General features: G+C 55.1%; 2 protein-coding genes across 5 annotated transcripts in view; one reads left to right on the forward strand and one right to left on the reverse strand.

Moving 5' to 3' along the window:
- Positions 1–11,092, reverse strand: part of Zfyve28 (zinc finger FYVE-type containing 28) — a 95,795-nt gene that overhangs the window by 83,891 nt on the left and 812 nt on the right. For 2 of the 3 annotated variants that reach the window (XM_033758879.1, XM_033758880.1), the window contains exon 2: positions 10,781–10,871. The exons of the other annotated variant lie outside the window; for it this stretch is intronic. In XM_033758879.1, the coding sequence (XP_033614770.1) occupies positions 10,781–10,819 (39 nt within the window). In that variant the 5' untranslated portion in view covers positions 10,820–10,871. The remainder of the gene's footprint in view (positions 1–10,780; positions 10,872–11,092) is intronic. 3 annotated transcript variants of the gene reach the window in all.
- Cfap99 (cilia and flagella associated protein 99) overlaps positions 14–11,092 on the forward strand; it is a 33,478-nt gene continuing 22,399 nt past the window's right edge. For both annotated transcript variants that reach the window (XM_033758881.1, XM_033758882.1), the window contains exons 1-3: positions 14–98; positions 3,374–3,551; positions 8,421–8,547. In XM_033758881.1, coding sequence (XP_033614772.1) covers positions 3,505–3,551; positions 8,421–8,547 — 174 coding nt within the window. In that variant the 5' untranslated portion in view covers positions 14–98; positions 3,374–3,504. The remainder of the gene's footprint in view (positions 99–3,373; positions 3,552–8,420; positions 8,548–11,092) is intronic.

Below are 11,092 nucleotides of genomic sequence, written 5' to 3' on the forward strand. Positions count from 1 at the left end.
AAGAGCCCCCAGCCCTGTCTGAGCCCGCAGCTACCCGGCGCCCACTGGGCGCTGGGACCTTCCGCGTAGGCGGAGCCGTGGAAGACCGGCCGCCGCAGGTACGGGACAGATCGAGGCGCGGGCCCTGGGTCTGCTCTCTGGACATTTTCCATTTTCTTGAATGCTAATCTTGCTGCTTCTTTCTTCCGACTTTCACTTACTTTTAGTCTTTTAAACTGTTTTTTTTTTTTTTTTTTTTTTTTTTTTTAAATATTAGATCTTGGGCCTTTTGTTGTTGTTTGTTCTGAGACAGAGTCTCACTATGTAGCCAGGCAGGCCTCGAACTTGTGGCTATCCTCCTGCCTCAGCCTTCGGAAGGCTGGGATTACAGGCAGGTGACACCACGCCTGGCTCCCACTTTTTGATTTTTTTTTTGTCCCAATTCCTCGATTAAAGTTAAAGGTGTAGGGCTGGGGATTTAGCTCAGTGGTTCCACCACCTGCCTTGCAAGTGCAAAGACCTGAGTTCGATCCCCGGTACCCCCCCCCAAAAAAAAATCACCCTCACTTGAAAGTTAAAGGTGCTTTTTTTTCTGCCTTTCCTTTAATCACCTCAGTGCTCAGTGCTTTTTGAAAAGATACTTTCCTGTAAGCCTTGCTTCCCTCATGGGTCCCCTAATTTGCATCTATGAAAACACTACAAGAATTTTAAAAATAAAATTAGCCGGGTATGGTATTGCATGCCTGTAATCCCAGCACTCAGGAGGCTGGGACAGGAACATTGACATGAGTTGGAGGCCAGCCTGGACTACGCATTCAGTTCAAGGCCAGCCTGAGCTAAACAGTGAGACCCTGTCCAAAAAAAAAAGCAAAAATAAATAAATAATAAAAGTAAAATAAATCACCAAAATGTGAGTACCTGTAGATGCCAAACACAAAGCTAAAAATGAATAATAAGTGGTCTCACTTCAAATTCCCATGTCAGGGGAAGAAACTGAGGTGCAAAGAAGTGGAAGTGTCCTGGCCTTAGGAGGTGAGTCCCAACTCAGGCAGTTCTGCCTGCACCCAGCAGCCTCGCCGCTCCTTTGGCTGTCCTGAGGTGTGCAGATCGAAGACACAGTAGAAGGGCTCGGGACAGCTTAGTGGTAGGATCCTTGCCAAGCACCTAACACACAGGAGGCCTTGGGCTCCATCCCCAGCACCAACAAAACAGAAAACTCCGGAGTGGGAGGCTGGCCCACCCTTGGCCCAGGATTCAGAGGCATTCCCTGCACCTCCTCATTATCCCTACCCCATGCTGGCTGCTGACAGACCTCCCTTCCCTCTAGCTCCACACACTCTGGAGAGCAGACCCCTCCAAGCTGCCTCTTACCTCCAACTCTTCTTCCTGTTCTTCCTTGAACTTACTCCGAGCAGATTTCCACTCAGAGTCGTCCTCAACCTCTCATCTCCTGCTGTCAGCAGTAGGTTGTCTGACTGCTCCCCTGTGGTGACAGGCTGTCCTCACTTGGCTGGAGCAGCTGCACTCTGCTTTCCACTCCATCCCACAGCTCCTTCCCGGGGCCTCTGCTCCCGGCCTGCCTGCCCTGGAGGCCTGGGGCTCAGTCATCGGTAGCTACCCTGAAACCCATCCCTGGGGGCTTTCCTGTGGTCTCACGGTTATACAAACCACCGTTCTTCTCCACAGCCTTTCCATCTCAGCCTAAACTCTGGGGCTTCAAACCTGTTTACCTGGTCTTCACCATTTGGATCACCAACAGATCTCAAATTCAACATGTCCAAAACCACACTCTCCATCTTCTCCCATAAAGCCTGTCTGCCCCCTCCTCCCAAAAAAAAACTTTTCTCAGCACAACTCAGAGCAGACCCAGGGTCATCATCTACTGGATGAGTGGCTGGCTGTCTTTTGTGGTCTGTGCTTGGCTAATCCCAAGGTCTCGGGCTCATGCTGCTGCTCAGAAGCTCCCCTCCTAGGCTTTGAGATTTCACTTTTACAGGCTGGCCTCAGGGAGGCAGGTATATCTGTTAGGATTATGTTATCTACTGGATGTGGCTGGCTGTCTTTTGTGGTCTGTGCTTGGCTAATCCCAAGGTCTCGGGCTCATGCTGCTGCTCAGAAGCTCCCCTCCTAGGCTTTGAGATTTCACTTTTACAGGCTGGCCTCAGGGAGGCAGGTATATCTGTTAGGATTATGTTCAGCTAGCTGCACAAAACAAAAAATCCCAACATCACAGAGGCCCAAACAGATTGTCCATTTTCCCATGAAAGAGGCCCACAGAGAGACAGTCCTGCAGGCAGGAGCAGCGCCCTAACATCAGGGATCAGCTTTTCCAGCTGTCATGTTTCCTGTTTTCTCACAACACAGAATGACTGCCTGATTTCTTGCCATTGCCTCCTGAGCTCAGGCAGAACATGAAAAAGAGAAGGGTATATTGCCTTTCCCTTTCAGGGAGACTTTCCAGAAGTCTCATACCCTCCTCCTTCTCAGAGGTCAAGAACTTAGCCACGTGACCACACTCCACTGCCAGGGAGGCTGGGAAATGTCATCTTTCAGCTGAGCAGCGTTAGGCCAAACTAAGAATTGAGATTAGTGCTCAGGTCGAGATTGAAAAGCAAGCAGGAAAATCTGCCACCTGGGCTGTGCATTAAGCATAAGCCATTGGAGCAGGACTTGGTAGCAGTCCTCAGGAGACTGGCTTTAGTCATGGGAAAAGAATGTATTTAATTAACATACATTTGAGATCTTATGCAAATGAGGCATCTCTAGAGGCTGAGAACGTAGAGCTCGTTTGTGCCTGACAGAATTTCAAGCTCCTCATACACTCGGATTTCTGTCTGTAAGGATTGCTGAGGAAGAGAAGCTCTGCTCCAGCCTCACCTATCAAGTTGCCTCAAGTGGGGCATAGGCAAGTCCTGCTTAGTGGAATCAAAAATCAGTATGAGGGTCCAGGGATTTGGCTGAGAGGTTCCAGCACCCCCCTCACAAGCACAAGGACCTGAGTACAATCCCAGTACCAAATAAATTTTAAAAATCAATATGAGGACCGGGGATTTAGCTCAGAGGCACCATGCCTGCCTTGTAAGCACAAGGTCCTGAGTTCAATCCCTGGTGAGCCAGGTGTGGTGGCACACACCTGTACTCCCAGCACTCTGGGAGGCTGAGGCAGGAGAATCGCTGAGTTCGAGACATTTCCTACCAGAAGATGTGACTGTTTTTGACCAAGATCACAGGCAGGTTTTGGTGGGGATTCAGAATCCAAACATCCTTTTCCTTATGCTTACCCTCAGAGGCGCCCCACCCTCAAGAATTCTGACCTGGGAGGGCCTGTGTGATTCCTGCGCCTCCTCTTAGACTTCCCCAAACCGCCCGACTTGCTTTCCCCTGAATGTTCCAGGCTCCAAGACGAGAGGCGGCAGGACACAGCCCACCCATCCTGGGAGCAGCTCCCACCCGCACAGAACCGCCCTCTGCACACCCGCGAGGGGCAGGGAGCCTTTTCCTGATGTCCTCCAGGCGGATTCGGGAATGCTGGGGGAGGGAGCCCCGTCCCCAGCAGCTTCCTCCTGTGACTGGTGAGGGGGACAAAAAAAAAACTCTTTGACACTGTCTCTAAACACGCTTTTGCCCAGGTCTGTTCCTTTCCCTAGTGCGTGCTGGCCCCTGTCCTGCGGGTGTTACCTCCCTGATTGACGAGGGCAGGTCTCAGCAAGGCATGGCTTATCCTAAGAGGTCACAGGGGTCAGGCAAGGACAAGCCCAGCCTGGGCCTTGGGTTACCGGGAGGGTACCCACCTCCATCCCAAACCCTGCTCAACACAGGCTTTATTTTCTTATATCCTTAAAGAACGCTCTTGTGGCATCTATCTCCCAATTAAACGGGATGATGAAACTGCACTGTGACATGGTAGAAAAATAAGGCTGGAGAAAACATGTTTGTAAAAGTCAATATGGTCTTTGAGTGGCACCCCTCCCTGGTCAAGGACGTCATCTCTTAAAGTCAAACAGAGAGCAAGCACAGTTGAGGGTGCGTGGTCTTTTCTGTTTTTATCCTCGGCGTGGATTCCAGACATTTCTGGGCCCTGGCGCGGTGCCCGCTCTGGGGTAAAGGCCAGGCTGGGTGCAGAGGCCGCCCACGCCCGCGGCTCCCAGAGCTGACGGCTCGCGGTGACGTCAGGGGGCGGGCAGCGAGGGGATAGGTGGAGCTGCTCGTCTGTCACCAGAGGAAGGAGAGGCGGGCTCCTGAGGGCTTCGGAGCCCTGTGGGGAGCGATTGCTGGAACCCCTGGGATGGCGAACTGGTTGCAGTAGGCAGCGAGGGAGGAGAAGGGCCCAGGGCTGCTGGCCACCGGCCGGGTGGTGGCCGAGTGGGAGGGGCCTGTGGGCTGGCGGTGCCCTTTGCTTAAGGCCAGACTGGGTATCCTCACCTGCACAGTCTGTGCCTCTCCGGACACGGGGTGGGGATGCCCCAGAAATCATGACTGACTGATAGCAAGGAGCCTCTGGAGGCCCCTCTGAGCAGGGCGTCCCAACTTCCAGGCCGCCTCCTTCTGCGGCACAGCGTTTGCTTGAGCGTTTGCTTCTGCCCTTGTCTGCCAGCTGAGAAAAACAGCTTTGCCGGGGGAACAGAGCCTGCCTCTGGAGTAACAGAGCGGGAACCTGGGGTTGCCACACCCAGCTGCCCTCGAGGTGGGTCCAGGAGTACCTGGGGTTGTTCTACTCACACTGAACTGGAGGGGCCGTGCCCACTCTGAGGGGCAGGCGCTGCAGGCTGGTGACACCCACAGGACAAGGGGCGGGGCTAGGGCAAAGACTTACCTCCAGAGTGCTGCAAAGGGTCACTCCCCGCCCCTGGGGACAGCACAAGGTTGCAACCCTGTCCCCTTCTCCTTCCTCTCTCCCCTGTATCTCTGGCTCTGAGGGGCCTGAGGGAGGAGGCCAGAATTCTGCAGTCCCGTTCCATTGGATGGTGGGCCCATCCCCACTGCACCCCAAAGGCCCATACCCATGGAGGTCTTTTTGATTGGTTGGTTAGTGTTAGTTTCCGTTTTCCGTCCTGGGGATTGAAGCCATTGATGCCAGGGAGGCTGTACCACTGAGCTACATCCCAAGCTCTTTGTTGTTGTTGTTATTTTTGGTTTTTGAGACAGGGTCTCACTATTTAGTTGAGACTGACCTGAAACTCACTGTGTAGCCCAGGCTGGTCTCAAACTCACAGCGATCCTCCTGCCTCAGCCTCCCGAGTGCTGGGATTACAGGCATGCGCCACCATGGCTGGCTCCCAGCTCTTTATATTTATTCTTATTTTGAGACAGGGTCTTGCTAAGTTGCCCAGGCTGGGTTTGAACTCATGACCCTCCTGCCTCAGCCTCCCAGATTCCTGGAGGGACTCACTTCAGTTTGTTTGTTTGTTTGTTTGTTTGTTTGTTTTGGGTACTGGGACCTTGCACCTGTAAGGCAGATGGCAGAACCACTGAACTAAGTCCCCAGCTGTCACTGTGCCTTTTTTTAAAGCATCTAGATGCGCATGGCCCTTGTGACGACGGAACCAGGATTGCTGAGCCCCCCTACTTGCCCTGTCCTCAAGCTCCCAGTGACACCTGCACAATGTGAAAGTGCTTTCTGTCCCAGCTATCTAGCCCTGGTCCCTGGGGCCCAGTGACAGCTGCTGAGCTTTGGCTGTGTCATAGATGCCTGGCAGCTCGGCCCCTCCCAGGGAGGAGCCACAACAGCCACTGGGTGTAACACCTGTCAAGCAGTGCAGTCCTGCTCTGAGTTTGTCAGGCTGAGGAGCAAGGGACAGCAGTTGTCCCTGCCAGAGGTGCTCACTGGGTGGCCCCCCAGGTTCACTGGAGGTGGTCTGAGGGACCAGAGGCAGGAGAGGACCTGGTCACTGTCCCACTGTCCAGCCCTCCGCCTGCTGAGGACGTGGGTGGGGCGGCTCTGGTGGGAGGGGCCAGAAGGCAAACCAGCAGGCGAGGGAATGGGTGGCCTTGGACAAACCACATCTTGCACAGGGCTACACCAGGCCGTGAAATCCACAGCTCAGCATCCGTGGATCTGTCTGTTTACTGGATTAGTCTGGTGTCGTCCACACTGCAGAGCCCCTATCTTTCCCCTGCCTGATCATCCAGACCACACTGGCCTGGGAGGCATCCACAGCTAGGTTGCTGCCCGCTCTCCAGCCATGGGGTAAGCTATGTGCCTGGTGAGCTGGGGCAGGGATGGCATCCTGGTCATGCCAGCCACTCACTTACTCACTTGATTCAGATTTCCACGGCCTGTTTGTGGCACCAGGGCTTCAAGCCCATTTTTAAAAGGCCATTCCTCTGGCCTCATTCAAGAGGCTGCTGCTGGCTCTGTCATGCAGAGCCAGGGCTAGGTGTAGAGCAGCCCTATGAGGACAGCCCCATCAGGCCTCAGTCACCAGCTGTGCAGGGACCAGGGTGCAGCCAGAGGTGGTGGGGACACAGATGTCCCAGCCTTTTCCCTCCCTGCTTATCAAAGCCCACCCAGGGAGCATCCGGGTTAGGCTCTTTTGTCCTCATCTTGCCACTCACCCACGGTACATGGGGTCACCTGCATCTCCTTCCCGTAATGTGTCTCCCCTGGGCTTGCTCCTGAGGATGGGCAGGGCCTCAGGGCTGGCAGGCGCTCCCGTGGGTCTTCACTAGAAGCTGAGGTTGCTCCAAAGCCCTTACCTACCCTGAAAGCATTCCGGGACGTCTCCTGCTTGGAAATTTCATGATTCCCTCTGGGCAATGTCTTGTTTCATTTCTCTCTCTTTTGTTCCTGGAACTCCTGTGCATTTGGATCTTTTGGAATAATTCCCTAATGCTCAAAGTGCTTTTCTTCTGCTTCCCATAGCCTCATGGGTACAGGGAGGGGAAGACCAACCATGGACCTGGTAGGATTGGCTGGGATCTGCCAGGATCAGTCAAATGCTGGGGCTCTGCCCACCGTGCTTTCTAGTCTTCTCTGGCCTGCATAGCCTAGGTCTGGGGCTGCTCCCTGATAACTGACCAATGGGCAGCCTTGCCAGGCGCCAGTGCCCCAGAGGGCAGTGAATGGTGGCCCTGCACACTGCTTCTGGCCCAGAGTGATGGACAAGAGATGGGGAGAGGGCGATGGAAGAGGAACCCAAGTGGGGCGGCACTGCCTGCTGTGGCCGCCCTGAGCAGTTCAGCCAGAGCCCAGATTTGCAGGAGCCTTTGCCCGTGAGGTCCACCTCCTCCCAGGGCAGTGGGGGGCCACCTGTGGTCAGAAGAGACAGCTCTCAGGACCGCAGCCGTATCTCAAGTGTCTCCTCCCTGGTCTACCCAGGAGGGGCCTGGCAAGCCCATGTCCCCCGGCTGGCATGTTTATGGATATTCAGTGCCCTGTAAGGCCTGGACACTTAGGCCGGGATCTCAGTTACCTCATCTTTAACATGGCAAGCCCCTAGGTCCTGATCTCACTTCCCAGTGTCAGAAAAATAAATAAAATGGAGGTACTGGACCTGGGGATCTCAACCTTTTGTGATTTGGTCCCTCCTTTGCATAGTGCCTCCTGAGTAAACAGCCATATTGGTCAGCTTTCTCATTGCTGGGTCATAATACCCAGTGCCCATAACTTCAGGGAGAGGTTTGTTTGTTTATTGGTACCCGGGATGGAACTCAGGTCCTTGCACTTGCGAGGCAGGCAGCAGCACCACTGAGCTACATCCCCAGCTCTAAGGAGAGGTTTATTTGGCTCATGGTTTCAGAGCGTTCAGTCCATGGTCAGCTGCTCCAAGGCAGGAATATCACTGTGGAAAGGTATGGCAGAGCAAGGCTCTTACTTCGGGTAGCTGGGAAGCGGGGGGTGAAGAAGAGGCCAGCAAAGCACCTTCCAATGGCAGCCCCCAGGGGCCATCTCCAACCAGTCCTCACCTCCACCCAGTGAATTCTGCTGTGAACATCAGTGGGGTAATCCACTGATGAGTACAATGCCCCCCTGGTCCACTCACCTCAGAGTCTCTTACTCCAGTCAAATTGATAATTAAGTGTAGCATCATAACCACCATCCTCCCTCACCAGCCTGGGCTGGGCTCCTGGCCCTCTCCCAGGGCTCATTCCATCGGAAACATGGCTCCAGAGGCTCATGAAGCAGCCGGGTGCCTCAGGCACTGGGCTGGGGCTGAGTGGGAAAGGGAGACCGGGGTGGGGGTGAGTTCAGCAAGGCTGTCCCAGGTGTCCGTTGCCACTGAAGCAACGGAGGTCAGAGGAGACTGGTCCAGGAAGTGGGCCTCAGTTTATCTGAGCCAGGGCCCCTGCTTATACCAATCAATGCTCCTTACCACTCAAGGTCCCTGGCACCCCAGTGGGCTTCCTGTCAGTGCTGGGAAGGGTCCCTGCGCCACTTCTGCCACCAGTCAAGCTGGCACCCAGAGGATGTGGAGAACGTGACCTGCGGTGGTTTATTTCAGGGGCCTGCCTGGGAAGATGGCCTACTACAGAAAATGCATTGAGACTGTGATAGAGCATCTGGACAAATTTAACCCAGAGAAAGACAGTCCTGAGCTGTTCTTGGAGGCCGTGTCCACCTCCCTGCAGGTAGGGTCGGGGCGGCTGTGTTGATGACACACTCCACATGGCATCTCACTTCCACAACACAGCTCAGGGAGAGGCCCGGGCAAATCCCCATCACGCAGCAGAGGCCCCGTTTGTATGGGAGATGTTTTATCATGGGGGACAGTGAGAAGACACAGTGGCTGTCAGTCAGGGCACACAGCCAGCCTGTCCTCAGCCCAGGTTGGAAGAGGAAGCCCTGTACTCCTGTTCCCCCAGCTCCTGCTCCACAGGGGCACAGCTGTGTGCACAGTGGTACGCCGGGTGGCCGCAGCTACAGCTCCTCATGGGCTTCGTGTAGCTAACCAGGCTGGCCTCCAGCAGAGAAAGGAGCTGCCCACCATCCAAGCCCTGGGGAGCGAGGAGTTGCTGACACCTCCTACCTCATTCACCTGCCTGCCTACTCCTGGGAAAAATGACAGACCACCCCTTGGGGCTGGCCACCTAAGTCCTCCACTCTTGCCCTATCCCTGAGAATACTATCCTCCTCTCCCATTGCATATTTAGAGCCTGGGCCACTGGGATGTGGTGTGGAGCCTGGGAGGGGACCAATGACATTTGCTGCGGCATTACCCTCTGCCCACGGCCCTCCCTGTCACCTGATCACTGCCCCAGCTGTTCTGACCCCACACCCACACCCACTGTCCATTGGAGCAGGTGCCCAGGGAGAGGGTGCTTGCATTCCTGTACCTCAGCCATCAAGACCTTGGGGCCCAGCACTTTGGATGGGGGAGGTGAGTCCACCAGAGAAATGCTGAGGGACTGTCACATGGGCGCTCCCACCCTCCCCTGAAGGGTGCTGTCATTACAGAAGCACTCACTGGGGGACGCTTGTCTGTGACTGTGGGCTGTGGGCTGTCTGTGGGCATTGCTGCCCTTGTTTTGCTCAGTGTGGGTACAGGGCTGGCTGCAGAGTTGAGGGTCCTCCAGGGACAGTGCCTCCACTTCCGTGCCTCTTTGCCCCCCATGTCTTTCCCTGAGGCCCTAAACATGTTGGGGAAATGATGAAAAGAACTGAGGGCCAGGCCAGGGAAAAGGCCCGGTGGCTCCCCTAGCCTGGGGCCCTGCAGGAGGACATGGAGGTGCAGGTGGTGTGGCCAGAACCCCAGCTCCACCCCTTGTTTCCATGGCCGGTAGCCCAGCCCCGAGGGCCTGCCCCAGGCTGGGGCTTCAGCAGCTTTCTGCCTCTCTGCCTCAGGTCAGCCCCAGAGGCCTTGGGACCCCAATCCGGCAGCCCCAGCAAAACTGTCTAGATCCAATGAGACTCCCCGCTGACTGCTGCAGCAGCTCCTCCCCTCTCCCAAGAACCCCCAAGGCTGGGTGGTTTACAGGGCATCTCTCACCAGGGCTGGGCGTCAGGGAGCCAGGCACCAGCGCCTGGTGAGGGCTGTCATGGTGTGTGTCTCACACAGAGGAACAGACAGAAGACACTGGCTTTGGAAGCTCCTGGCTGCCAGCAGCAGCAGCCTCACCTCCACACTGGTTGTGAGGGTCAGGCAGACCTTGGAAGCCTCCTCAGAGGTGCCGGGCTGGTCCTGCCACCTTGTCGCTATATCTGTGGGTCTAGTCTTAGCCACCTCTGGGCCCTGCCACTGCCCTGGTCCTTTCCAGCTGGAGCTCCAGCCTCTCAGCAGTGGTCCTCAGGCTCTGGGGCACCTTGCCAGCTGCAGCTCCTGACCCTGCCCTCCAGCTCCATCCTGTCTCCTGAGCCCCAGATTTTTTTATTTTATTTATTTATTTATTTTTTCTTGGTACCGGGGATCAAACTCAGGACCTTGCCCTTGAGAGACAGGCAGCAGCACCGCTGAGCTAAATCCCCAGCCCATAGTTTCTCACTCTTTATGGCTGAGTAGTACTCCATTTTATTTTTAAAAACACATCTTAGCCAGATGGGGTGCACACCTGTAATCCCAGCAATTAGGAGGCTGAGGCAGGAGGATCGCTGCAACTTCACGACCAGCTGGCACTATACACAGTAAGTTCCAGAGCAGTCTGAACTACACAGTGAAACCCTATCTCAAAAAACAAACAAACAAACAAAAAGCCACATTTTCTTTGTCCAGTCTCCAGTTGGTGGGCAGTTGGGTGAGCCCCAGACTTGAAAGCATCATCGTCTCCCAGTGTCCGTGGTACCTCCTATGTGACCTATCCAGAGGCAAATGAATCCACCCGGCCCCCACATCTCCTACATGCTGCTCAGCACATGAGCCCAGCTTACCATCCGAGGTGCCATCTTGCCATCAGAGGTTGGGGCCATTACCTGCTATCCCTTCAGCTCTTCCCTAGCCCCAGGTGCCAGAAAGAATGTGCTGAAAGGTGATACAGAAGATATCCTTGACTGCTCAGGACCTCCCCGGCTCCCACTGCCACATCTTTATAGTGCCAACCCCCTCAGCCACTCTGCTCTGTCACCCTGGCCTCCTGGTACTTCTGGAACATTCCACGTGCCACCCTCCCCCCAGGCCCCCTGCTCTCTCCATCCCCCACCTGGAACACACACACACACACACACACACACACACACGCACAC

Source organism: Fukomys damarensis, unplaced genomic scaffold (genome assembly GCF_012274545.1).
Source record: "Fukomys damarensis isolate Sample0158 unplaced genomic scaffold, DMR_v1.0_HiC HiC_scaffold_35, whole genome shotgun sequence".
Lineage (NCBI taxonomy): Eukaryota > Metazoa > Chordata > Mammalia > Rodentia > Bathyergidae > Fukomys > Fukomys damarensis.